This window comes from Opisthocomus hoazin, chromosome 1 (genome assembly GCF_030867145.1).
Source record: "Opisthocomus hoazin isolate bOpiHoa1 chromosome 1, bOpiHoa1.hap1, whole genome shotgun sequence".
NCBI lineage: Eukaryota > Metazoa > Chordata > Aves > Opisthocomiformes > Opisthocomidae > Opisthocomus > Opisthocomus hoazin.
The window spans coordinates 7,398,302-7,424,983 of NC_134414.1; the positions used below are offsets into that span (position 1 = coordinate 7,398,302).

General features: G+C 41.0%; 1 protein-coding gene across 17 annotated transcripts in view; it reads right to left on the reverse strand.

The window, feature by feature from the left end:
- The window catches only part of TENM4 (teneurin transmembrane protein 4), a 648,250-nt gene that overhangs the window by 170,179 nt on the left and 451,389 nt on the right, over positions 1 to 26,682 (reverse strand). For 16 of the 17 annotated variants that reach the window (XM_075416263.1, XM_075416294.1, XM_075416284.1 and 13 more), the window contains 3 exons: positions 25,477 to 25,650; positions 20,326 to 20,540; positions 14,769 to 14,979 (listed from right to left, as the gene is read on the reverse strand). In XM_075416263.1, the coding sequence (XP_075272378.1) occupies positions 14,769 to 14,979; positions 20,326 to 20,540; positions 25,477 to 25,650 (600 nt within the window). The remainder of the gene's footprint in view (positions 1 to 14,768; positions 14,980 to 20,325; positions 20,541 to 25,476; positions 25,651 to 26,682) is intronic. The other variant, XM_075416360.1, reaches the window with a different exon arrangement.

The following is a 26,682-nucleotide window of genomic DNA, read 5'->3' on the forward strand; positions in this document are numbered from 1 at the left end:
ACCTTTCCCCCCGGCAACTTGAGCTGGAGACAGGAGTGAGAATATGCAAGAGAAACAGCTCTGTAGACACCAAGGTCAGTGAAGAAGGAGGGGGAGGAGGTGCTCCAGGCGCCGGAGCAGAGATTCCCCTCCAGCTCATGGAGCAGACCACGGTGAGGCAGGCTGTGTCCCTGCAGCCCATGGAGGTCCACGGTGGAGCAGATCTGCACCTGGAGCCCAGGGAGGACCCCGCCCCACGTGATTATAAAGATACTGTCCAATGTATACAAAAATCTGTAAGGTGTTTCATGTATAGTGCCATGGAAACTGCTTTAGAGAATCATGACAATGTTTTGTTTTGTTTTGTTTTGTTTTTATTTAATTGTTAAAGTTCACTGTGAGACTATGGACAATTCTTTTTTAGAGATGTATGTTCTCACTTTTCAGTCTGACTCCCACAGCTTTCTCTTGGCTTCCCAATCTCTGAATTGATCTGATTGCCACCAGCTGGTAAGGGCAAAGACTGTTAACCGGATGGTCTGTGAGTGGATGATCTATGATGCTTTCATATAGTTTTGTTATCATGTCCAAAGAGAATACTGAAAATGCAGCTCCCATGCCACTTTCCAACAATCAATAGCAGCAGCAGCAAACTTCCTGAAAGCAAATAACTCATGCTGGGGACAGACCGGCAAAACTTGAGGCGGTGTGGCTTCTAATGAGGACTGCAGAAGCTGAGTATGGAAGCAATTGTCCTGCCAGCTTCAAAATCTAATTAGCAACTGAAAAAACAAGTCATTTCCTGAATAAATATTGTAAACACCCAGAGAAGGAGTAAGTGACACAACGAGGCACACCGCCTTCAGATCCACAGGCTCATTTTGGAGAACTGTATAGAAATGCCTTGTCTGAGGCAGAAATTTCTCTCCACCCTAGTCCAGCCTACCTCACTCAGGAAAAGGCGGATGTACAAAAGTGCTTCTAGATTTATAAAAATGAGAGATGGAAAACATTCATTAAGTGTGAAAGCCTAGACTTCTCTAAGAGCAAAACTCTTCTTCTGAAGAACTCTTTAAGATCCTTCCTGCTCAAAAGGTTTAATTATCAAAGCACAAAAAGAAACAGATCACGGTCTGGAGCAAACCAGCTTTACTTCATGCACCACGTTGGCTCACAGCTGCTGAGGATACTTTGGGACTTTTCCCATTTGTCTCGGGAGACTTTTTTCAGTACGAGTAATCTCACAGCCGGTAGAGTTTGAAGAAAACTTGGCTGAAACCTTTATCTCATTGCTTGTTTTCCCACTGCAATCACTCCTTACCCTGAGAGAAGCTTTAACTGGCACAATCCTGCCCAGACCTGCAAGAAGACTTCACACTACGCTATCCTTCATTCAAGCATATCACCAACTTCAATAGGAAATTGCTAATTGTTACCATTCCCGTTGTTTTAGGTTGGTAATCTGAGGCATAGAGAAATACACCGTTTGCTTCACATCATGAAGTGACTCCTGTGATGGCGACAAAGCTCCCAGGCTAATGGTCTGCTCAGGGGACCACTTTGCTACTGACAAAAAGCCCCGTGAAAGCCAATTCTGCTGTGGTGAGCTCTATAAAGATCTGTCAGCCTGGCTTCCAATTACCTACATGAATTGCCTTTATCCAGATGAAATACAATAAACATATTAAGGAGGCAGACAAGTTGTTAGCGTCTTGATGGACTTCTCTTCTTTATACTCACCGTGTTTGTTGGTCAGCAGTATAGCTACTTTAACAGTATTTCCGCCTTATTTATTTACTATGCAACATTCCACTTAATAGCTTGTTTCTATATCTTTGGGCCAGAGGCCAAGGCAGATGTTTGCCTGACACCAAATCCTATTAGAGGCTGCAGTAACACAATTGTGTGTTAAAGATAAATATTTTATAGCCTAGACTTGCCACCAAGCATCATCATTCCCTAGGCATTTAGAGGCAACTATCTATTGGCAAAGAAAAAAACAGTTATCTAGCTGGCAACTGAAGGCAGTAGCTTTCCTGGGAGTTCATAAGCACCAGGACTGCTTTCTAAGAACTGATTAAATGCCATTCAGCACAGGGCGGTTGTACGAATTCACATGTAACTCTTTCCTTTGACAGCCTCAAAGAGTTGTTCTGGAACTGGCAGTGTCTGGTGCTGCTGAGTGCAAAGTAAATTGCCACATCTACCAAGCTACCAGCCCAGGGAGATACAGCATATATACTGGTTGGTGTAATAAAATGTTCTACCCTTTCCTTATAAGCATCAACCCTCTGTACACACAGATGCATTAATTTTTAAAAAGTAAGTAAATTGAAAAAAAATTTCTGGAGGTAAAACAAATACTTAGAGGAGAATTGCTTGCTGTATCAAATAAATACATATATTTATTGTCACACAGAAAGAAATTGTTCCTGACTGTCCACTGGCCTATTTTCTGCCTAGTCATGTTCCCCTGGCTAAAGAAGACACTTTGCTGTGAGGGAGGTAGTGCATACGGAGCAGGGCAGCCTGTAGACAGATTCCATCGTTCATATCTAACTTTGAAATCCTCTGTGTCAGCCACATCAATGCCAAAGGGCCACGAGGAACACACAGCATCCCTCTCACCTCGCAATGAATTACATCCCACGGGAGAGGGAAGGGACACAACATTATTTCACCTGTCCTCTGTTGCTGCACCAGAGGAACCTCAGCAAGCCACATATTCTTTCTCCTAGACCTGCTTGTCCAGGATAAAGCTGTCACCTACAAGCTCACTGCAATAACAACTCTTTTTCACAAAAATGCTCCCTGTCACTGTCCTGGCTATGTTAGCAGTAATTTTAATAGGAAGTCAGGCAGTATAACATGAAAGGCAAAGAAGATTCTGAAGCCCTGTGAACATATTTAATTTACTTCCCAGTTGCAGAGCTTGCAGTCCTGTTTATTTTTCAAAGCAATGATGCTACTCAATTGAATTTCACTGCGGGGTAGGGTGGATTCCAAGCCTAGAGAGCTGTCACCTGCCCTTGTAATTTGATAACAATGCCAAGGCAGATGTGGAGGTGAGAGGGGATAAAACAGGTTCCAGATATCTCAAAACATCAGATTTGACATTATGAGCCATAATAAAAAGGGAAAAAAATGCCCTGGAAACAAAGGAAATGTAGAAATGCTGGGTCTGGTATTCTCTTGCTCCTCCTCCTGCTTCCCCACCTGAAGTCTGAAAGGACTGATTCCTTCTTATGGTACATCCTTACCTGCCGAGATTTCGATTTTGCTGCATCATTTGTGTTTTATAAGGCTTTTACATTTCTAGCTCAAGTAATCCACACCTGGCAGCCAGAGATGTGAAAGTCTTGACAGCATCATGGAAACTCAGTCATTATTTCTGAGTGCTCTTTCACAGTTTCCTCTTCTGCAGGGCGCCCAGTGTGATGCTGATACTGCTTATGCCACTTGATGCTGTGCCAGATTTTGATTTTTTTTTTTTTTTCTGAAGGCTGGGAGGTTTGTTTTAATTAAAGATCCATGCATATAACCGTGTTTTGCTCTCATATCCCAGTGGAACTCTAACCTTCACACGCAGGTATATGGATGCTAAATTAGGAAAAGGGCAACAGGCAGGCAGTCCTTTAAACAACTCCTTAAATCACTCCCGATTCCGGAAAGTCAGAGTGAAGTACAGTAATCACAGTATTCAATTGCATGTTATTCTTCCCCCTCTCTTTTTCTGTAAGAACTTAAAAAAAAAAAAGCCATTTGGAATGGCAGATACCCCACATCTCCATCAGCATACTGACAGCAACTACCTTCTCCAGCCAGCAGTGACTCTAGAGGATGGATCATTTTAAAAGGTGATGGTGAAGCACAAAAGGTTTGGCATTTGGGATCAGTTTGGGTTGCTTATTGCAACCATAAAGAGATGCTGAGTTTGCCAGATTTGACAGTACATCATGTGAGCACATTTTCCCTTGAGATGTCTGTACTTTTGCTTCTAGGCCTGGCTTGAGATATCTACCCAGGTACTCTAATGGCTCTCATCACAATAATGTCAGTGTTTCTCACACTCTTTCAAGCATGTTCAACTCTAGGCCCAGCTGGAAATACTACAAAAACAGCTTTTCTGTGAGCTATTTTTGAAATGCTGTTCTACAGAAACAGGTACCAAGTGGGAATAGTTTGGGGAGTAAATAAAGAACAAGCCTGACCACTGCAAAAGCCGATGCCACATTTGGTCTGAATTTGGTTTGCGCTTTGAAAAAGAGCTTTATCTCACCAATTAATTCCTTTCTCTTACTGCTTCTTTTTTAAGAAATCTTTCCAGTGCAGAATGCCTTATAATCTAAAGCTATCAGATGGTTGAAAGCATAAGGTCTAATGGGATTTCAAAAGCACTAGGGCACTGGTCTATGTATACGATCATTTAAGTTAATGGTAAAATCTTCTTTGTCTTCACCGGGACCAGAAAGAAGGCAACTTTTAGAAAATCCTGCTAATGTATTTCTGCTGTTCATAGCAACATACAGGGAACACTTTTCTTCCCTGAGAATGTGAGCAATGCTAAAAGCATGAAAGGGTCTATGAAATACAGTTCTTAAGGAATCCTACATCGACCATCTGAAAAAACCCTCTGTTCTAAATCACTTGAAACGTGATCACAGGTTAGAAGTTAGCTGGGAAAAAAAAATTCAATGAATGGTTTTAAACAAAGAGTAGCTGTTGGGCTGAAGCCGCCTTCTCCCTTCTACAATGCAGCTGCTAAGCACAATAACACTTTAATCCTGTACTTGTAACACACATACGACAAGGCTGTGAAGATCTAGAAAGACACCTTGCAAACGCTTCTTTTCTTCCTAGTTTTCCTTTTTTACAGCTGGAATATTTTTAAACCTGAATTTCACTCCAGTAAATTAAACTCTTGTATCCCCAATTTGCCCAAGGGATTGCAAAGAATTTTTTTTTTGTTCCTTCTCATTCTTATAAATTCTTACAAACTAATACAGGAAACAACAATTATTCAGCCTCCAGGGTTCAACTTCTGGAGCTGCACTAGCAAGCGGGATGTTACTTCACGTTCAGTACATTACAATTTCTGCTCTTGTAGCTCAGGGCAAGGCTAAAGCTGGCCTTGAGTTTCATTTTAAATGATGTTGTAAGTTAGTGTATTCTAGGGGAAAAAAAGCAAACCATTCTTGCATACACACACAGAGAGAACCTCAAATGTGGTCTCACATGGTCAAAAAAATGCCATGAAACCTTAGCAGCATTACAATTCTCAGTGCATTAAAGATGAAGTTCTATTTTACAGAAAGTCTTCAGCAAATATACCCAGCCTGATAAATAAGGATGTACGGGCTGGAACGACTGATGTCTGAGGTTTGATTAGGCAGGTGCCTTGTGCTAGGGACATGCTCTCAAGTACGACGCCTGGTCTCCAGCCAGGTCTACAGAAGAGTCTGAGTCTTCTCTAGGTTTTATGGCAGATCTGGCCCCCTGCAGAGATGCCCTCAGCTCCCTGGGGCATCGCAGATACCAGCAGATGTCTGTGTTCAGGCAACTGTGTTGAGTTCTCAGTAGTCTTTGATCAGGGCCAGAGAGAAAGCAGAACTCGTGGCTCTGTTTCCACCTCCAGTGGACTTGCTGCACAAACTTGGTGAAATCGTGTTCCTTCTCCAAGCCTCCAGCAAGCCCTCTAGAAATCAGTTTACATAATTTATGTAACTCTTTTTCTGAGACTGTTGTAGCACTTAGATAAAGAAAGCAGTGACACATCTAATACACAGACCTGTCATTATCATTTAAAAAGTCAATGTATGCCAGGAGTTACTGCACAGACTATGTCCTTCCCACCCCACTCGGCCCCCATGTGAAAGGGGAGACTGATCCGGGACTCCTGAGGTGCCGATGCTGTTGGCTTCTGTTCTCTTTTGTGGTAAAATAAATGCATGCAAGTACATACGCTTTAATACAGCCTTTGGAAAATTAAGTCTTAAAAAAGTCTTTTGTTCTAGTACGGAAAGGGTTCTACTTTTGCTTGCCAAAGCGGACGAGTAACCCCCACCACCTTATTTCTGTGGTTTAGCAGGGGAGCATTCATGGAAAGAAAAGTCTGCGCAGAGCTGTTCTAGCAGCTCGGTAATACGACGCGGGAATAAAACAAGCTGTGCTTACATTAGCCTGCTGTCTGGGGTGCATGGAAAGAGCTATATACAAAAGTGTAAAAACGAAAACCATATGCACTGTTTTCCACATTTCTCCAGAAGCACTCAGATAGCACTATACGCTGTGTTATTAAGGCAGAATTCTGCTGTTCTGAAAAAAGTGAACTGAAAAAAAAGGGACAGAAATAACAGAAAGAAAGAAAAAGGCTTTAACTTCAGTATGAAATAAACCTTTTCTTGACCCTAAAACTAAAGTAATTACCCCAATCAATAAACCTTTTGTACAAGCTCTGTCAGATCAAGAGCACTTGCCTGCCTGCAAAAGGCACACTGACAAGCAAGTTCAAGGCTACCAGTCCATGTCAGTACAGACGTAGGCAGCGCTTTCCAAAAAGACAAATCTACCTTCGTTTTTCTACCACTTTAAAGCATGATCAAAACCAGACAAAACCTGGATCATTAAAGACATTCAGACGTCTAACTTCTACTGAGATGAATACTTATTGGCCTCCAAGCAGTCTTGACAAACACGGATTAATTTCTTTTGTACAACAATATGAATGAATATATGTGTCTGCTTGTCTATGCTTCCCACACAAATTATCACTTGTGATCTTAAGATCTATTGAAAGAGGAGTGTACATATAAAAAACAAAATAAAAAAAAAAACAAAGAAAAAGCTCAAGTGTAACATGAAACAAATTATTCTGTCTCTGCTTTAAAGCTAAGCTAGCTTTACACACTGTAATTTTCTACCACTACCTTTTACTTACTTAGTATCCGTGAAGAGATACACTCGATATGAAAAAAGCAGCTGTGGAAGTTTTTACAGCCAAGCATCTGACCTTTACAGGCTTCCTATTATTTAATTACCTTTGAGATGTGTCCCAAATTTCCCCTTTATCAGAGATGCCTTACATCTTCAAAAGAAAAATCCTGAAATAATAATTGTGCCTGCCATTATGGCTTCGGAAGCAGGGTTACTATGTAAGAAATGCTTCAGACGCTTGCAGAGAGGAAAAAAAGTCATCACAAATAACATCTAGATTTGAAACAATTGGTCTGACTTCAGGTTTCTTGGAAGCGCTGCAGCTCCAACAGAAGCAGGCAGAAAGCTGCAGGTAACATTTAGGGAACGGTGTGCCACAGGACCATGTACAAACCTTACTGACCAAAGCTGAAGGGGATTTAAGAATCACAGAATCACACAGAATCACAGAATGGTAGGGGTTGGAAGGGACCTCTGTGGGTCATCTAGTCCAACACCCCTGCCGAAGCAGGGTCACCTACAGCAGGCTGCACAGGACTGCGTCCAGGTGGGTCTTGAATATCTCCAGAGAAGGAGACTCCACAGCCCCTCTGGGCAGCCTGTTCCAGTGCTCCGTCACCCTCAGAGGGAAGAAGTTCTTCCTCATGTTCAGCTGGAACTTCCTGTGCTTCAGTTTGTGCCCGTTGCCCCTTGTCCTTTCACTGGGCACCACTGAAAAGAGTCTGGCCCCATCCTCCTGACACCCACCCTTGAGATATTTGTAAGCATATATAACCAGAAGCAATGCTTGATCTGGAGTGGCAGACAGCGAGATAAACTTCAACACTGGGATATGCTCATCCCCTTGGCTCACTTCACTGGGAAAAGAGGCTGTTCATCAGTTTGGGGGAAAATGGTGAAAAGATTAAGGGGGCACTGATAAAGCTATCATTGACTTCTAGCTGCTGAAGTTTGCAGGGCTGTATCACTACGCATCTGAAAACACCACCACTGTTTTACCAAGAATAGCAAACAAAAATCTCTGGCCATGGGGAGTGCAAACCAATGTGAAAAGTTTCACCTCTGCACAGACCTCCTTTATTTTCTAGATCCAGGCTCAGGCTACATTTGTTTTTTATTAAGCCCTACAAGGCAAACAGATTAGATTTACATATAGGCTAGATGAAAAAGTGAAATCTCACCAAGCACACCACTACACCTGCTTGGAGAGGGGAATTCTTGCAGCTCACAGAAAGCTCAGACAGAGGGAGATTACCCCCATTTCTGCCTCTCCAGGTGATGCCCTACCCATCAGGTTGGGCTGGATTTGGCTAGGATGGAGATGGCTGTATCTCCTGTCTCCTTGACATCCTTCTGCACGGACTAACTCAACTCTCACTGAAGGACCTTGTGTCCTGTGGCCAGCTGGATGTTTAGTGGAAGTCACCTTCCAGTGCTGTGGCATAACCGGAACCCACTCTGTGGATAAGCGTAAGTTTTCAATCAAGTAGAGCTGTCAACCTAATGTCACTCATGAGACCAAATTCACAAGGGAAAAAAGCCTCACGCAGCCTGGCAGGGACTCATATCTGCCCTTTTTGCCTCCTACCGGAACTGAGTGACTGTTATCTTCTCTAAATACTACCTGACCGAGACCTACCAGCTTTGCCATGCTCAGAGAAGCTAGGGAAGAGCTGACAGCAGGAAACAAAGCATAAAAAAGGGGTGGCGGCAACAAGAGGGTAATCAAAAAAGGCACTGACCATCTGACAGAGCGTCTGTCAAGCAAAGGCCTGCATGGGACACACAGAGTCGAAGGCACAAAACTATTTGCAGAGCATGCAAAGCTCTCCTGTTATTTTGCAGGAGAGAGATCAATAACATAAAAATGAAGTTGTGATATTACTCTCTGCCATGGTTCTCATATACTACTGTTTTCTTTTTCTGTGCAGAGCAAGCAAAAGAAAAGAGTTGTCAGTCTTAGAAACTACAGACTAATAATTAACTATCTGTAGAGGGTTACCACAAGGTGGAAATGCTCAGAAGTCCCTCTGTGAAGCAGGGGAAAGGCTAAGATGACCATACTCCTGCAACAGAGGAGAACAACACTTGTAGTAACTGAGTATTTCCACGGAGCAGCTGGAGTCCCATTACCAGTTCAAGGGTCCTGACTCAGCAAAGTACTTGCTAAACTTTTAGCCTTTTTTTGCTGGATACAGCCTAAGGAGAAGTTCAAAGAAGGGTAGCTGGGACTTTAAAACCACTTTTTCTCATTCAGAGTCCTGGAGATCTAATTGTACATGGAGGAGTTTTAAGTCAAGTAACTCAGGCATTAAAGAGCTAAAAGACTGTAAGCCAGAACAGATCACACCCCATGTTAGTCTGCACAGTCTTCTGACTCTTCAATATTTACATGAAACTAATTTAGACTTTTCCCGACAGTATCAAACTAAGTGTAAATAATGTGAATGGCTCTGAGACTCTTAAGTGGACCACACTTCTGCATCCCTTTAGAACTGGAAGTTGATAGAGTTTAAGTTAGCCTACACATAGGCAGCAAAAGTAAGGGAAGCAAATCTGAGTTATTCAGCCTTTTCCTTTTTCATTTGCTAAGACCAAGATAAACACAAAGGCATTTTCACTCAGAGCTAAGGAAGAGTCATTCTTGTGAACTCTCACACAAGGAGAGTTCCCAGTTCATGCTCGTCGTGCCCTGTAATGTCTTCGGAAGAGTGTGGCCAGCAGGTCGAGGGAGGTTCTCCTTCCCCTCTACTCTGCCCTAGTGAGGCCCCATCTGGAGCGCTGTGTCCAGTTCTGGGCTCCCCACTTCAAGAAAGATGAGGAGCTACTGGAGAGAGTCCAGCGGAGGGCTACGAGGATGATGAGGGGACTGGAGCATCTCTCCTACAAGGGCAGGGTGAGGGACCTGAGCTTGTTCAGCCTGAAGAAGAGAAGGCTGCTAGGGGACCTAATAAATGCTTATAAATATCTTAAGTGTGAGTGTCAGAAGGACCCTTTTCAGTGGTGCCCAGTGACAGCACAAGGGGCAATGGGCACAAACTGAAGCAGAGGAAGTTCCAGCTGAACATGAGGAAGAACTTCTTCACTCTGAGGGTGACGGAGCCCTGGAACAGGAGGTTGTGGATTCTCCTTCTCTGGAGATATTCAAGACCCACCTGGACAAGGTCCTGTGCAGCCTGCTGTAGGTGACCCTGCTTCGGCAGGGGGGTTGGACTAGATGACCCACAAAGGTCCCTTCCAACCCCAAACATTCTGTGATTCTGTGATTCTGTGATCTCTAAGCTCAGTCCTACTGTGAAGCCCAGAGGAGGCCCCAGCAATGATCCGAGGTGCTGGAGCACCTCTCCTGTGAGGAAAGGCTGAGAGAACTGGGGCTGTTGAGCCTGGAGAAGAGAAGGCTACAGGGAGACCTTATTGTGGCCTCCCAGTACCTGAAACAGGGCTTATAAGAAAGGTGGGGACAGGCTTTTTAGCAATGCCTGTTGTGAGAGGACAAGGGGTGATGGCTTTAAACTAAAAGAGGGGAGATTTAGACTGGATATGAGGAAGAAATCTTTCACAATGAGGGTGGTGAAACCCTGGACTAGGTTGCCCAGAGAGGTGGTCGATGCCCCATCCCTGGGAACATTCCAGGCCAGGTTGGACAGGGCTCTGAGCAACCTGATCCGGTTGAAGATGTCCCTGCTCACTGCAGGGCGGGCTGGACTAGATGGCCTTTAAAGGTCCCTTCCAACCCAAAGCATTCCATGATTCTATGATGTGCTCCTATGTTGGTATCCTTCTTGTGAACCCATGGGGGTGGGTTATATTTTAGGCTACTGCAGGAAGGGAGTTTGCCTTTTGATGTATATTGCAAAAAGCTGTCTGTGCTGGCAGTCCCTTATAAATAACACCGCCAGCTCGCTTTGCACTTTGATGGAGGAAAGTACTTACAGTAGATTTCTTTATGGATAGTAGAGGGGGCAGAAGGAACAACAGTCCTGTTTTAAAATTTAAGTGTTGTCTCTTGCAGCAGATAAAAGCGAGCTAAACCCTTGCATCCTATCATGGGTGTGCTGTGTTTCCTGTTGCTTGCTGGGTGACGTGCTGGTAAACAACGATGCTCTCCTCTCACAGACAGCTGATTTTGCTTTTCCTTTTGATTTCTCAGTGGCCCTGCACAGCCAGGCTTGCCTGAGCTCAGCTGTAACAGTTGCTGGAAGACACTTTCTCTCTGACTCCGTAGGTGCTGTTCTCAGGCTCTCTGACGTTTCTTGCTTCTACTGAGGAGATTTTTGGCCAACATCTCTGTCTCAGATGTGCTGATTCCAGCTGATTCCTCAGCCTACTATTTCACTCCACTTACACAAGATTGCTCTGAACAAATCACCACTATCAGGTGGAGGTGAATCCACAAGGTGCTTTTCAGAGAAGTGTTCCGATTAGAAATTTCAGAAAGTGCCGCCAATGTCATTTACAAAAAGGTTAATTTATTATTGAGACACCTTGATTGCCCATTCCTTAACAATGTCTGGCATTGTAATTCAAAGGAATGGGATATAAAAACGCTATTAGAAGATGAAAACTTTCCCAGAATAATCTTTTCTTTCCCTCCAACTGAACTGCCTGTTTTATGTAGAAGTCAGCTCTGACAGGCATTGCGATGCTGTATTCTCCTCAGGTTTGTATGCACTGGCAGGTAACAGGCACATATTTTGATGCCACCTAACTCTAGTGATGATGGTTCCACATCCTTTTAGGACACAGGCTAAACTGCCACCTCCTGCCCTCAAAACCAGTGCTAATATTCCTGAGTGAATTTAGTTATAGCTATATCTGATTCCAGAACTGTATGATGGACAGCCTCACAATTTATGGAATTAACTGTGTGTTATCAAACTGGGAATATGGATACTTTTTTTCCATTTTTCTCCAGTTTCCACTAGCATAATGGAGGCCAAATCCTTCCAGACAAGCACTGCCCAGTAATTAACGTTGATATTGTCATGCAGAGCCTGCAATGATTTTACTGACTCTGAAAAGCTCAGTCTCCTGGAACATCGCAGACACACTTGGAAAATCAGCACCCTTTCTGTTCAACTGTTTTACTGCTGACGTAAAAGCTATGGTCCTTTACTCAGGTGAGTCCTTACTCGCAGGGGAGGTTTGCCTGAGGAATGACTGCACAGTTCGGCTTTATGAACTCATCATTATGATCACCATTATCAGTTCTGTGCTTTCTACTATTATCTGTGATTATTAATTAACGCTTAATGCATTTTCCCAGCCGTTCCATCAGCCTCGCAGCATCTCTGGGGAAATGTCACTCTCCTCAGTCTTACATGGTGAGCAGCCGAAGCGTGAGCCTGGGCTGGGTCAGAATTAGCACATCAATCAGAATTCAGGAGCTCCAGGCTGCCGGTCCTCTTCTCAGATCACCGGATCCTCCTTCTTCCTGCATCGCAGCTATACTTATCAAACACACTCTCACTCTAAGCCCTATGTCAGTGCAATAATACAGGGAGATTTTTTTACGTGCTCCCACCACAGAAATCAAATTAAATGGCAGCTTGCCTCTGACCGTCAACACAACTCCTCCGCAGGTTCCTCACCCCACACAGAAAGATCTAAGGCTCCTATCACGTGTGACTTGATTTATTTGTTCGGCATTGCAATTTTACACCCTGATTCATAAACACTGTGTCAGGTTGCTGTATCCTCTTTACTCTGGCACTGACAAAAATTATAACACTACAGTACTATAGTATTTATAGACTTAAAATCTAGCAACCATGTCTTGCCAGACCTCATGGATACACTAGAAAGGTTCAGAAGCATTACAGTACATTTACGCAAAACACCTGCCTTTTTTTTTTTTTTAAAGAAGATGTTGAAATCTAGACTAAGAAGAAAGGTACAAACTTGTTAAGGCTATTACATCTTTTTATGGTGCTTATGAAAATGCTGCACTTCTCTGGCCAAAGTCTAGTCAGGAAGCCACATCTTCCTACCTAAAATTTTTGCTTATCTCAAGTGAGTTTCACAGGGCATAGCTTGTACCTAGACAGCTTTTCCTGTACACTATAGCTTTGTGTTGACATACAGCTGCCAGCGGGCAAAGTGATTCTCACACACGGGGCAAAGCTCTCTCTCGTGTAGTAGAAGAAAACTTCCTTGTACTGAAACACAGAATGATTCAAGGTCAACAGGGGATATACAGAATATATCATGGACTGTTCTGCTTATCATGTGGTCATGAAAGTACAGCAGATATAAACAAAAAATCCAGGATTGCCTTATAGACAGTCTGACATGGTTCTCAGCCACAACATTCCCCCACAGTTCAAACGCAAATTAAGATTATTTTGTCTCCCCCCCTCCCATGTTATTGCAATGAGGCCAAGAGAAAAGTCTGGCTAGAACACTTAGCATCACTTTGAAAACAACAACTAGCGACTGTGCTTTAAAAGTGTTTTCTGCTGTAAGAGCCTTACCGATTGATTCTCTTGTGATGCAAAATTTTGAGGTGAAGAAATTCTTAGACAATGGAAAAAAAGTCACTTTCAGAAGAATATCTGTAGGTTCTTCCGGGCAGAAGGTGATTGATGTAAGTAAAAACTCACATTGCTAAAGTAAACTAAATGAAAGTAAATCCACATTCTGTGGAGCAAGACTTCAATTTCATAAACTAACATGCAATTATTTCTGGTGTTGCTTAACTGTGAACAGGATTGAACATGTGCATTTCCAGGTTTTAAATTTAACACAGAGTATTATAGCAGTATTTCCACTTCTGCATTAGATAAACTTTAGTGCTAAAATGGAATATTGGGATCTTAATGACTTTGCTTTAATAAGACCTAAACTTTTAATTAACCTGCCAAGACAAATTACAGCCCGTAGCTCTTAGGTAACTTGCAGACAGCTGAGACTCAACACCAATGCCTCTTCTGCGAGAGGGATTAATGGCAGCTTTGGAATGAGTCTGCTTTTTTCAGCAAAGAAAAAAATCCATTAAACAATCACTGTGGCTAGAAGAAAGCTGAGTGCTAGTTTTATGAAGCAATCTTTAAATTACAACCAAATGAATTTGGATATGTGAACAGTTTCAGCAGGTCAGTCAAATTTAAAATTAAGTATTATTGAATCAGAAACAGATTCTGATATTTACAGGGTGGAGGAAGAATACCCAGTGTACTAGGCTGTCAGGCAGCCCACAGGCAGCATCCTTTCCTCACTGGACAGCCACCAATCAGTGTCTGTGCACTGAACTGGCAGGGCATTTTCCTGCCAGAGAAACGGAAAAACCTGCTTAGTTAATTATTCTTCAGAAATCTCAGCTTCTTCCAGTTAGTAAGGAGAAACTTACTACTACTTCTTGTGGTTCCTACTACCAAGCCTTGCAGTGCTCTTAATCGGAGTTTTAACCCTAATACCCTGCCTGAACTCCAGCTTGAGTAATTTTGATGGTGCTCAAAGGCAGGACTGTCTGTCACACAAAATTGTTGCATGGTGCTCCTGTGTGCTCTTCAATCATTCCTACACCTCTGCTCTAGAAAGAGAAAAAAACCAATCAGCTGAACAAAAAGCCTAGGTATAAAGAAGCTCAAAGGAAGAAAACGAAGCAGGGAATTTCAAGCTTGTAATCCATCTTCGGCACTGGGTAGAAACTCATTATGGATATAGTTATTACAAAGGCCTACAAAATACTTATGAGATATTTAGGGCCTAACAGTATTCAGCTGGTTGCTAAATACAATCCCCTACAAGCATTCTCTCTGAAACCACACAAAGCCACCATGCAATTTGAGTATGTGTGTTAATACCTGGCCTCAAGGCATATTTAGTAGTTTAGGAATAATACAGGAAATCCTTACCAATAGCAGTAGTAAGAAAAGAAACCACTTCCGACTCCTTGCCATCATTGTAGAAGGCTAAATGCCATATTCCTGAATCTAAATACTGGATAAATCCTGTCTCATGGCTGGACAAGGGCACAAAAGCTCTGTGTTGCCGCTGAGGTCCTTCTAAGCTTTTCGCCTCCTGTGTCAGTAGACGTCTTCCATCAAGGAGCTCGACAAAGTCAAACTGAAACATAAAAAAGAGTGATATTTGTGTGTATTATTTCAGGCTTCCTCAGACTTAGTCTCTCGTTCTGGGTCTACAGAAGCATCATAAACAGGATTTTCGCTGGTAACTCAGGTATGTTCCTGGACTACCTGCAAGTAGCCATTTTGGAAATAGCTGGTATATCAATGTATTTTTCTGTAATTACATGAATCAAGAAACCACTTTTATTTAGAATGTGACTTGGGGCATATTGACCTTACTGATGTGTCCCTATTCTGTAGAAACATAGGCAGGGAAACACGAAGTCTAGGTACCATACCTAAAATGCACTGTAAGTATGATGATAAGAAGCTTATTTGTTAGCTTCTTTCTGTCTTGGCTAATAAGGAAAACAGACAGAAAAATTTATCTAGCCTAACTGGTTTGTTTGCCAGAATTGCTATGGGTCACCAAGGAAAAGATGAGAGGTATTTGTAAGGAAAGTCGGGTAGAGGTTTTGCAGAAGTCTTTTTCTTCGTCAGCAAGGGTTTTATCTTAGAGCAATAGCAAAAGTGGTTAAAAGAGCACAGAAGATGACAGTGGAAAAGAGACAAAGTAATATATGAAAGTCCCACTGAGGGGGTGGCTCTTGGAAGTTTTCCTCAAAATGACGTATTTATTTTTTGCCAGGGTAACTTCACCTGAACAACTGCTTTTATATTGCTACTAGTATTGCAACTACCATTATTTCCCTATTTAAATAACTTTCCACTGACTTTCTACAATATTGCATTTTGTCTGGTAATGTATTAATGGGACGAGTCAGATACAAGCCTAGCAGACATCATAGTGTTAAGTGAACCTTATCTAATCTGACTTCTATCACGTGCCTAGGTGAGCAGGACACCTTGCAAGCAACCCAGCAGCTGAGGCACAGCTTAGCATTTCTATTCCCTGACTTTGCTTGGTTTTGCCTCTCATCCAGTTGGTCAAATAAGCTTGTCATTTTTGGCAGGAAGGGGGAAAACAGGCAGAAAGAAACAACACCACTTTTTTTTTTCTTATCCCTTTTGACTCTACTTTAAAAAAATTTGAGTGCTTCTGTTATATTATTAAGTTCTCTAGTATGGTCTTCAAAGTTAACCAAGATAAGGACTTGATGACATGTTCTTTCCTCTGCAGTCATTGCCAAGCTAAAAAAAAAAAAAAAAAAGTGTTTATTTCCAACAACCTTTTGAGAAATTAGCTATATAAGACATAGCTTGTACATGAAATGACAAAATTTGTCCCTAGAGTATTTTACTTACTGCATTTTAATTATTTATTTACATGAAATAAGTTTTGAGACTTGCTTGCATTTTTTTGCTATATTTCAGTATATAGATCACTCAAATTTGGTGTTGAAGAGTCTTCTGAGAACGTAATAGCTGGCACAGCTGCAAAGGGCATTCCTTTTGGGTGTATAGCCAAGTTAGCTTTGTCAGAGACAGAGTTTCTGTTTTGAAAAAATATAATGTAAATACAAATTATAAAAATGTACAACACAAAAATATAAAATCTAAAAATATAATGCAAATATAAAATCTAAAAACATGTAATTAAAAATGTAAGCTTCTGTTTTGGGAAAAAAAAAAAGATTTAGTGATTTTAAGTTCAAGAGGATACTAGTGAGAAGCTGGTTTGAATGACACTTCGGGAGCCAGACATTTGTAGCCACTCTGAGGATGACCTATTGCCTAGGGTGGTTCCTCCCAGGTCTCAGTGTGGCCATGACAGACACAGCGGAGAAGGGCAGTGACAGGGGACATCACGGTGCCATCTGGTTGCTGGGAATGTCTCAGTGGAGTTGAGTTTGACTGAGGAACACATTGGCTGGGTGTACTGAAGAAGTTAAAACCAGTAAGAGAAAAACCTACATATTCCCATTTTCATTTTGGAGCATGATGGAACAGGTTGACTAGATTTTGAAAAGGTAACTGCAGAGACCATAGGTAAAGTTCATCTCACCAAGTGCTGACATCACGGTGACAGCTTAAATTAGTTTTCTAGAACCACTGGATTGCAGGCAAAGAAAGAGACACTCTAGAATGCAATTATCTGCCTCATCCTAAAGCTGACATCTAAGAAATGTCCCATGGATTGTGCCTTACAAGTATCCATTTCTTGCTACATACTAGATATAGATGCTTAAAGCTTAGTGAGAGGAAAACAATTTCAAGGCACTCAGCTATGGTGAGCTGCTGCTGTCACAATCCAGTCCAGGTTATGCTTACGTGGGGCTTCCTGCCAAAAGTAAAAGCTTATTTTTATAAATATTTGCAAGATGCTGCTAGCAATATTGATGACCTTGCAAAGTTACTACTTACTAGTTGTAAATATTAATTTAAACACAAATGGATTGTGCTTTATTGCATTTTAATACATTCAGAGATTGTTAATATGCAATTAGAGTTATTGCAAGCAAGGAAACTGTAGATAAAATACCATGTTAAACAATTCAAATTGTACAAATGGAAAAATGCCTCCCACAAGCTGTGATGGCCAATCCCTAAAATCTATGATTTAACAGAATATGGCCTAGGATAAAAAGAGTTTAAAAAATGATTTGATCTATGAAGACTAAATCTAATAGACCACAATAAAATTGTGTAACTTTTATTATGATTTATTGAGAAGAATGGGAAGAAATTTCTTTAGCTAACAGCAAACTATTTCAGGTTTCTGCAGGCTCTATTTTGAAGACTACAGAAATTTGGAGCTTGCATTTTCTTCCTGCTTTTTAGTGTCCATGGTTGTTGGCAACCTCGACTAGAAGACAGATCACCACAGGCAGAGAAAGTTTCCCATAGCAAATTTGGAATAGTTTGTTGTTTTAGCATGGATAAATATGACTTCTAACATTTTAACAAATTCAAGAATACATGCTAAGGATCTGCACCCTTGAGATCAACTCAAAAGATCCTGAAAGAGAATAGATTATGTTAAGGCTCACACTACAGAAGATGAATTGTCTAAACAGAAGAAATATCTAATTATGTAACAGAGAAGCAAACGTGAAAATCAGCTAGAATGTTACTACTGCCACCAGCTAGACAGACTGGGGAAAAATAATGAACCCTTTATTCAGTTCTTCCAGGGGAGACTATGTCACCGCTCTAAGCATACATTTTGCCAAAGTCCTGTTTACGAAATTCCTTACAAAATTTGGAAATACAAAACTCTTTGGGTAGATTTAGGGGGTGTAGCAGATACTCTGAGTTATGCAAAAGAAAAGATGAGATCTGTGTAATGTGTATTAACTATGAGAGACAAATTTACAATTTGAACAAAGAAAACAGGTTACCTATTGAATGACTCCTAAGATTAATACATCATACAAAAATATAAAGAAGGACAACAATGTTTTAACTGAAAACAAGTTTATAAAATAATAAATCTAGGAAAAGGGATCTTTTAAAAATTCAATTAAATATTAACCAGCAATAAATCAATATTGATTCAATAGCTGCAGCTTCATTAAGTTATTTCTTCAAACGGTGGATTTTGTGACCCACGTCTATTAGTGTACCACGATTTTTTTATACACTTGGCAGCTCTCAATTAGTGGCTACATAAAAAGCAGCACTTACAGGGATTCTGAGCAAGTGCATTGCCTCTTCCAGCGCATCATATTGACAAACAAACGCCACATCCCACATTCAACATCTCACTCTCAGCTGAGGCTTCAACCCACCCGCAGCCACGCTGTTTTAAATGGGAAAGGTCCCGACACCGAGAAATCACTCAGAATGTCCCAGCAAAAATGAGGTTAAAGAGAAAACAGCAACAATGGTGAAGTTGGTGTGGGCTTCTTAATTGCTTAAAACATTGCTATGGTTGGGTGTAGCGCACTGCTACATGTAAAGATTTTGCTTTATGTTCAATAGACTTGAGGATTAGGTGTTAAATTTTACATTTTTTATTTAAACAATTGAAACTATTCATGTAATAACTCCTGTTCCATAGAAGAACTTAATAATGATCATAAACAAGTAAAATCAATACAGATTTCTGATCTACAGTTAGTATTATGTGACCACGATTTCAGTTTTTATTTAAATAATACAGTAATTTTAAGTTTTAAATGTTTGAATCTCCCCATAAAAAGAGACTGATTAAAAATGGGCAATAACAGCTCTACCATGTCACTGAATTTATGACCTGCTGATACTATTGAAATATTTTAATTCTGCAGAGAAGCAGGCAGAGAAAGTGTATATTTACGATACCTCTTTGACATAAATAAGTTGCAAGTGTGTTAATATGTAGAAAATACCATATTACCCAGAAAGATGGTAATAAACATATTTGTTCAAAAAGAAAATAAAGGCAAGTTATTTCTATAAATCTCAAATAGCTGTGTTGGTTGCTAGGCTTTTTGATTAATAGTGGAGGGCAAGGGTGAGTTACCACATTAATATAAACCTGGTAATACTTTGATAACTCGCTGATGCAAGTGGGAATAAGATGCTTTGCGTTGCCAATGAGAGTTATGCCCTAATGTATTAATCAATCTGGTTAAGAGCAGCTTAGAAACTGAAATGGAAAGTAGAAAAAAAAGTACAAAATCCTTATTTAAGGGATGGTTCTTTGGAGTTTTTCACAGCAAGTGATTTCTTGACATGACTTTTGCCAAGATGTGTCAAGAAAAGCAACCGCTTTCATTTTAGTCCTACAGAATAATAACTATATCTTGATTTCTGCCTAAGTAAGCAATGGGCTTTCTGTAAAAGCTTGATTTTGTTCAGTTATAACATCAATAACTGGGCCCTGACCAATCTCACTCTAATCTGACCGTCAACACGCATAATTTGAAGAGTTGGCTCAAGGCCTTTCAGCACAGAAGACACAAGTGAATCCCGCTCCCATGAGCGTGAGCGACTGGGGTCTGGTTGCCTTTACCATGAGTGAGGAAAGGCAGAGGCTGAACGAGGGAGACAGACCCGAGATACACAAGACTGCTCAAAATATGATTCTTTTTGATGTCATTTAAGTGTGGCTGTCCTTCAAGGGGCACTGGATGGAGGAGAAGGTGGTATCTCATGCTTCTAGGAGCAACCAGCTGATACCCTCGGTGACCACCAGCCCTCAAAACTCTTTTCCTCCTCTGGCAGCTTGCTGCCTTAGGCTACTGCCTGCTTTGCCTGTGCCTACAGCCCACCAGGTTAATGTGTGTCAACATCTTGCAACTGTCACTTGATTGTCTTTCTCTGAATAGACGAACTTTAATATCTTGCAAGCATGCAACAAAATCTTGACAGAAATAGCTGAAATAATAAAAATAATAAGCCATAAGCACACATAATTTAAGACAAGTTTTATTTAACTGAAATGAGATCCAATTACCTGTGTATGTGATGGTGGGAGGCCTTTTCTGCCATAGATGCCAACCAGAGCTGCCTTTCCTAAAGACACATTGAATTTCAGATGCACTGGGTGGTCGATGAACACCTGAGATCTCCAAAAGATACCAGGAGGGATCTTCTGCGTGGCTCGTCTGCCAACATCAATTTCTCCAGAGTCTATAAAAGTGTCGTCTGGAAAGAAACTACTGGGCTTTCCTGCCAAAACACAGGAACAAAAATCTTGGATTAGCCTTAGCCCCTGCAAGTAATCTGGTCACACTGGTATCTCTGACACTGATCTTGAGAAACAGTCTATTAGTGTCCTGAGGTCTTCAGAGTGCTTTGTGTAGCCAGTCCACATGATTACGGGAGCAAAACTGGCAGGGTTATTCCTGGCTTCAATAACTGTTTTCTTTGAAAACACGAACGTGGGAAGAGCAACCTGAGGAAAAATGGCCTTTTGTTTAATTGTAGTATCGGAGAGTGTGTAATCACATTCTGAAGATAAGAATAAATCATCTGATATTATATCCTAAGTGAATATAAGTTCATTGATGGAGAAGTCATTATTAAATTAGCAAAGAGAAGTGTAGTAATAGTGAGGCAGACGTGTCACAGAATGGAATGGCAGTGTGGAGAATAGCAACATGAACAATGCCTACGTGGGGAAAGGAAAATGTATCTCTGTTAAATTAATTCTTGACAGTGGGAACAGTATTTGAAATTTGTTCCACAGTCCAAAAAAATACTGAGCAAAATGAAGGAAATCATACCCTGCACTTGAGCAATATCTACTAAGAAACACGAGAAATTTTAACTGGGTTTCAATGCAATCTGTAAAGTGTGTTATGAGTCTCCATCTTCCTTCAGAAGACAAGCAAATGGCAGCATCTGTTCCTTAAAGCGACCACCAGGTTAGAGAGCCTGGGCGTCCGGACGGCAACCAGTACCTGCCACAATGTCCAAGGGAGTCAGCAGGGAGCTCGGCGTCCCTGGAAAACACATCTGAGAAATTGCAGGTTAGAAATTCATATGCTCACAGCTCTCAAAACTGGTGACTGCTTTCAAAAATTTGGACCCAGAGGAAGGCCAGGGAATGAGGGGCAGAATGCAAAATAAAACCCCAGAACGCTGCCTTTTCAGTCTTTGCTATAAGCAGCGGTCACAGCTTCACCCGCAGTGCATAAAGGCGATGAAGAAGGCAGCTGCTTAGCAAACAGCCTTTATTTAGGGACACTTCTAGTTGAAAAGTAAGCAGTAGCGTCACTTGAAAGGTTTTGGCTTTAGTAAGGAGAGTATCATGTCACCAACAAGGACTAATTATTCATTGTAGAAATTCAAATAAATATGCTATCTCAGTGCCATTATAGCATGCTACTCTGTGCTTCACACATGAAGCAACTCTAACCAAATGAGAAGGAAATGTTCAGGAAGATACAATCTTTTGTAGGAAAATCACATTGGGGGAATTTTTTCTTGCAGAACCTACATTTGGGAAATGGGAAGAAAAAATACATTTTCCCACCCATCATGAATTCAGGTCAACTAATCTTAGAATTTAGTTGTCACGTTGAAAAGGTGATTGGTATAACAACCTATCATTTAATTGTTCCTAATTATTTCCTTTAATATTATATAATATTAATTACAATATTTCCTTAAACTTCTCCATATACCATCCCAACATGAACTCTCCAGGAGAAACAGATGTAAATTGTTAGCTGTCTCTGAAAATCCACATAGAAATTATATGCATATTAACTGTTAACAAAAGAAGTCTCTGAAGGTGTTTCTTTCTAGGATGGAGAAGAATGGAGATTTTTTTTTTTTTCTTATATATGTAAAACTTTTTGGCAGAATTTTTGTTCCAAATCAGACTAATCCAGGATTTAAAGTTAGCAACTGCTTATGTATACTGTTGGAGTGGGAACTGCTGGCCTGTTTCATTCCTGTGCTATCTCATGGCAGAAGTTTTATGCAGACCAGCACTGTCTAGAAAGCAAAGGGTATATACATGTTCATAGAAAAAAAGCCACTGATAATTTTATAAGATCCTTATTTATCTTTGTTCATCACAATCAGATAAATACAGGGGGAAAATCTGCTGACTTTTTATCCTTTTTTAGTCAAAGTGTATATTAGTAGAGATAACCAGAAGCAGCTTACGTAAATGGACATTCTTTCCGAATCATTTTGTTCTGATAGAGTACAATTGTATAATGAAAAACAACTAGCTTGATTCCGAAGGGGATTACGTTATCAACTGGATTGTTAATATTTATTTGGCATTCTACAAATTACTTTCCCCACTGTCAGGATTAAAGGAAACAGTTCCCATACTTTCATGCAAAGTTTCTTATTTCATTATTGTAAGATGAAAAGATTCAGGATTCCGTTAAAAAAGAGCTAAAGTCATCACATGTTTTGGTTCAAATGAAGGATATATTTGTCTGATTACTACTGACATATTTTATAGATTCTCAGAAATTCAGATGAAAACCTAAAGTATTTGATATGCACCCTGGTTGTTCATTAATAAAGACTGCACATCGGGGTGAATCGGGGAAGGTGAGAATTGGATGTGATTGACAGATGTTGCTACGCAAGAGCGAGCCTGGAGCAAATGAGCACAGTCTGTATTCTGCCTGTGCAGAGAGCAGCGCGTGCTCATGCGAGCAAAAATGCTTCTGTGATTGCAAAAGACAATTTCACAGAAATAATTGTTTGTACACACAGTTACAAAGTTTATGTCTCCTCTTGGTGGACAGTCGTATGTCTGGGAGGCTGACACCCTAAGAGCTGCTATACTGTGTTGCCAGCGGCTGACGTTTATCCTGATGCAGAAGTCCAAAGCAAGGCTCTCCTCCCCAGGCTGGAATTCAGTCCCTGAAATCAATCCATGTTTCACTGCTTTTAGCCTGCACTACGATCAGGCCCTGTGGACTGGATACTCCACAAAGAAAGTACAACAAGAAAGACATTTCAGCTTCTAATCAGAAAATGGGTTTTAATCAGAATATCTGACTCCTTGAAATTAACTTCAGGTCTAAATTCTTAATTGGGCTGTCAATTACTTTGCTATTTCCACAGATCACCTTGAACTTTTTTGTTGCCGTAGTAACTGTTCTTAATTTATTTGGATATCAAAATGAACTCTTTCATTTCAGCCCTTGCTGATTCCTTGTATTGTTGATAGCAAGGTACCCTGACTCATCAAAACACTTAAGAACACACTTGTATTTCTCTGCCTTCAATCGCAGTTAATTGCATGCTTAAACGTAAGCATGTGATTAAGCACTTTGCTAAACAGGGATGGGCTTAAACAGAGGTAAATGCTGTGCTGGAGCACAGCCACAGATGAGGAGGAACAACCATCACTGAGAATCGACAAGATGTTGGTAATGATTCACTCAGCTCAGCTGTAAGGATATTCTAACACATTCCAGCCTATTTCACTGTGATCAAGAAGACTTTCAAATATGTTTCAATACGTTTTAATAAATTTCAATCACCTACTTCTGGTTTAGAATAGGAGCCATACAATGCTGCTAGCCCAGAACTAGTTGCCTAGTCACCTGATGGGGAGAGAGATGCATTTTCAGGCTGGGCAGTGTTACTCCTGCAATACAGATGTCGTGCTGATATGTTTTTTAGGCAGGACAAGATATTCCCCTCTGAAGCCTAGAAAATCCCTAAGATCTATTGAAGCACTACCTTGAGGGGTCTCCTAACAACATAACTAGGGTATTTCCCAGGTTTTTCATTTATCGGAGCTTTTTGGCAGCAATCGAAACTTCTACTGATGTCACTGTAAGCACGGCTGAAAAAGAAATCAAGTGGAGGTCTTTGATTTGGATGGCAGTTTTGGACACATCCATTTATTTTCATTTTGACTTTTAAAAGGAAACAGATCAAAACTAGATGTTTCAAAAATGAAACATATGGCAAGTCAGCAAGGAAACAAGAAGGATCTGTCATGATGTATTTTTGAATACAACAGCAGGGATATCTGCGGCTTGCTGTACGGTCTCGTAAAGGTTTGCTGAGAATAATCCGCTTAGCTGATTTTTCCTTGTAGCAACTTGATGTCAGCCATCAGCTGCTAGTAATACACTGTTTTAAGGAATGCACATAATTATGGACTTTATTTGGACTAATGAAGACAGATAAGCCCTTAAAGAAAAATACTAAAATTAATTTAAATTAAACATGTAAAATAGGCTCTCAGCCAAAGTCTAGCAAACTCTGTGGAAACTTTTGAATTCAAGGAGTTGCCAAAACAGTAGCATACTTCTCATCTCTTACCCACAAAAATTCCTCCCCCAAAATAATTAGCAAAAATAGCCAATGACTTCAATTTTACTGGAATCTGTTCACCTTGTATGAAGAAGCTTGACACACAAACAAAAGAGCTTTCTGAAAATTTGAATTTCTCATCTCTCCAGCTAAGTCTTGGGAGGGATAAAACACCTCTCCTTCGCAGAGCTTACAGGTACTTTTGGCAGTGCTGCCTCTATAGAAAGCACAGCGAGATGTAAAGCTGCTGAACTGACAAACCAGCAGTTGCTTCTAATTTCACTTAAAATTGCAACCTGTTGACATCGTGGTGCTTTGTGGAGACCAGGCCTTTTATCTGGCTACTTTTGCAAAAAGATGTCCAACTCTGGAGTGCCAAAACTCACAGCGTAATAGCTCTCAGTAAATATTTTGGTCCTCAAAACATTTGGTACTAGGTGGCAATGAGTAGGCAAACCCAAACATTTTTGTACTGATGTAGAGAAAACTTGACCCAATGCTCCAGGAATCATTAAATTTTCAAGACACAACTTTTTCCCATGAAAACAGCCACTCAAGGCAGGGTTTTCATGATGGCCTTGTATAGCTTGTGAGATATGGTACAGATGGTTCCACCTGGAGAATGTCTTAAATGCGCGATGAAGGTTGCACACAGTTTTATTGCATTAGTGGATATCAGAAGGGAATGAAACTTAGAAACATATGGAAACAAGACTGATGACTACTAGTTCTAGATGTGAAAGTCTGGAAAAAGCACCTGATGATGGCAGCATTGAGGATAATGGAACATGAGATTGGATGGCTGGAGTTCAGAGGCAGACAGAAGACTCACAACATGGACACACACCAACCATACCTTCACTGGTTCCTTTGCCTTTCCTGTCAGGTAACTCTAACCCTGTGCCCCCTGAAGAAGGATATAAGGAGACGTCCGTTGGCACTGGCCAACTGCTGGCTGTGTCTTCCGTGATTTCATACATCTGCCCTTCCATCGGCTGCAGGTGCCAGTTTAGGCCAAACAGGTGCATGGCTGTGGTGAGCAATGAGAAAAGTCATCTTTTTCTGTTTGGGAGAGTTTCAGAACCACACGGGCACTTTCTAAACCCTATCTCCACTGCCTTATTAGTGGTCCTTATTTTAGGACAAGAATGGGATTCATGTAATTAGACAGCCCCTGCTGCTTCTACCATACCAACTCCCTAGGTCCTTCCACCCACCTAAACTCATTTCAGATCACCTGTACCAACCCACTCGGCTTCTTGCAGTAGAAGCACTCTTGACTGGTGGCCTGTGTGAGAGAATAACCAGTCACAGTGTTTCAGAAAGCTCCCAAGGCTGGGTTGATGATGTGGTGAACACAGAAATATAAGGAGTATTACTTATCAACACACCAATAAACCCCAGGGAACTGCACTTTGGTTTTTTTGCTGTATTCCTAACGCATTACATAGTTTGTCTGGGTTTTTGTATGCACCAATTATGCACAGAGGCTCTTATAGACATCTCTGACAGTTTTTCCTGAATAACACCAAGTAAAAACTAAGGCCATTTAAGATCCATCTTGCACACACGCCTTTATGATCAGCACCACAAATGTGAGTGACTGAGTGCTCCTTAGTACAACTCAGCGTCTCCGATTCAGATCAAAGACACATCCTTGTGATCTGAAAACAAGCAGCACCATTTAGATTTGTGTGATATCAGGGCATAGCTCTCTGTAGTTTTCTGGCCCATGCAAAGTCATCCAGTGCACATAAGAATCTATTTCAAGGCATTACATAAAGACAGGTGAAGTTAAGGAACAAGACTGAATACTTAAAAAACAAACACATGTAAGAGGAGTATGGAAAATCATATGCTTATACACCTCATACTCGCCCCTTGAAAATAAAAAGCAAAAGAACGTGGCTTCCCGTATCGGTTCTTCCGTCCCCAACATAAACATTTCATCCTCCATCAGTATCCAGTTTAGCTTCAGGCTCTACACAGCTAAATGATCTGATATTTGCTACACTTGGAACGACATTTCTTTTTTAAGGGAATACCTTGATATTTTACGCTA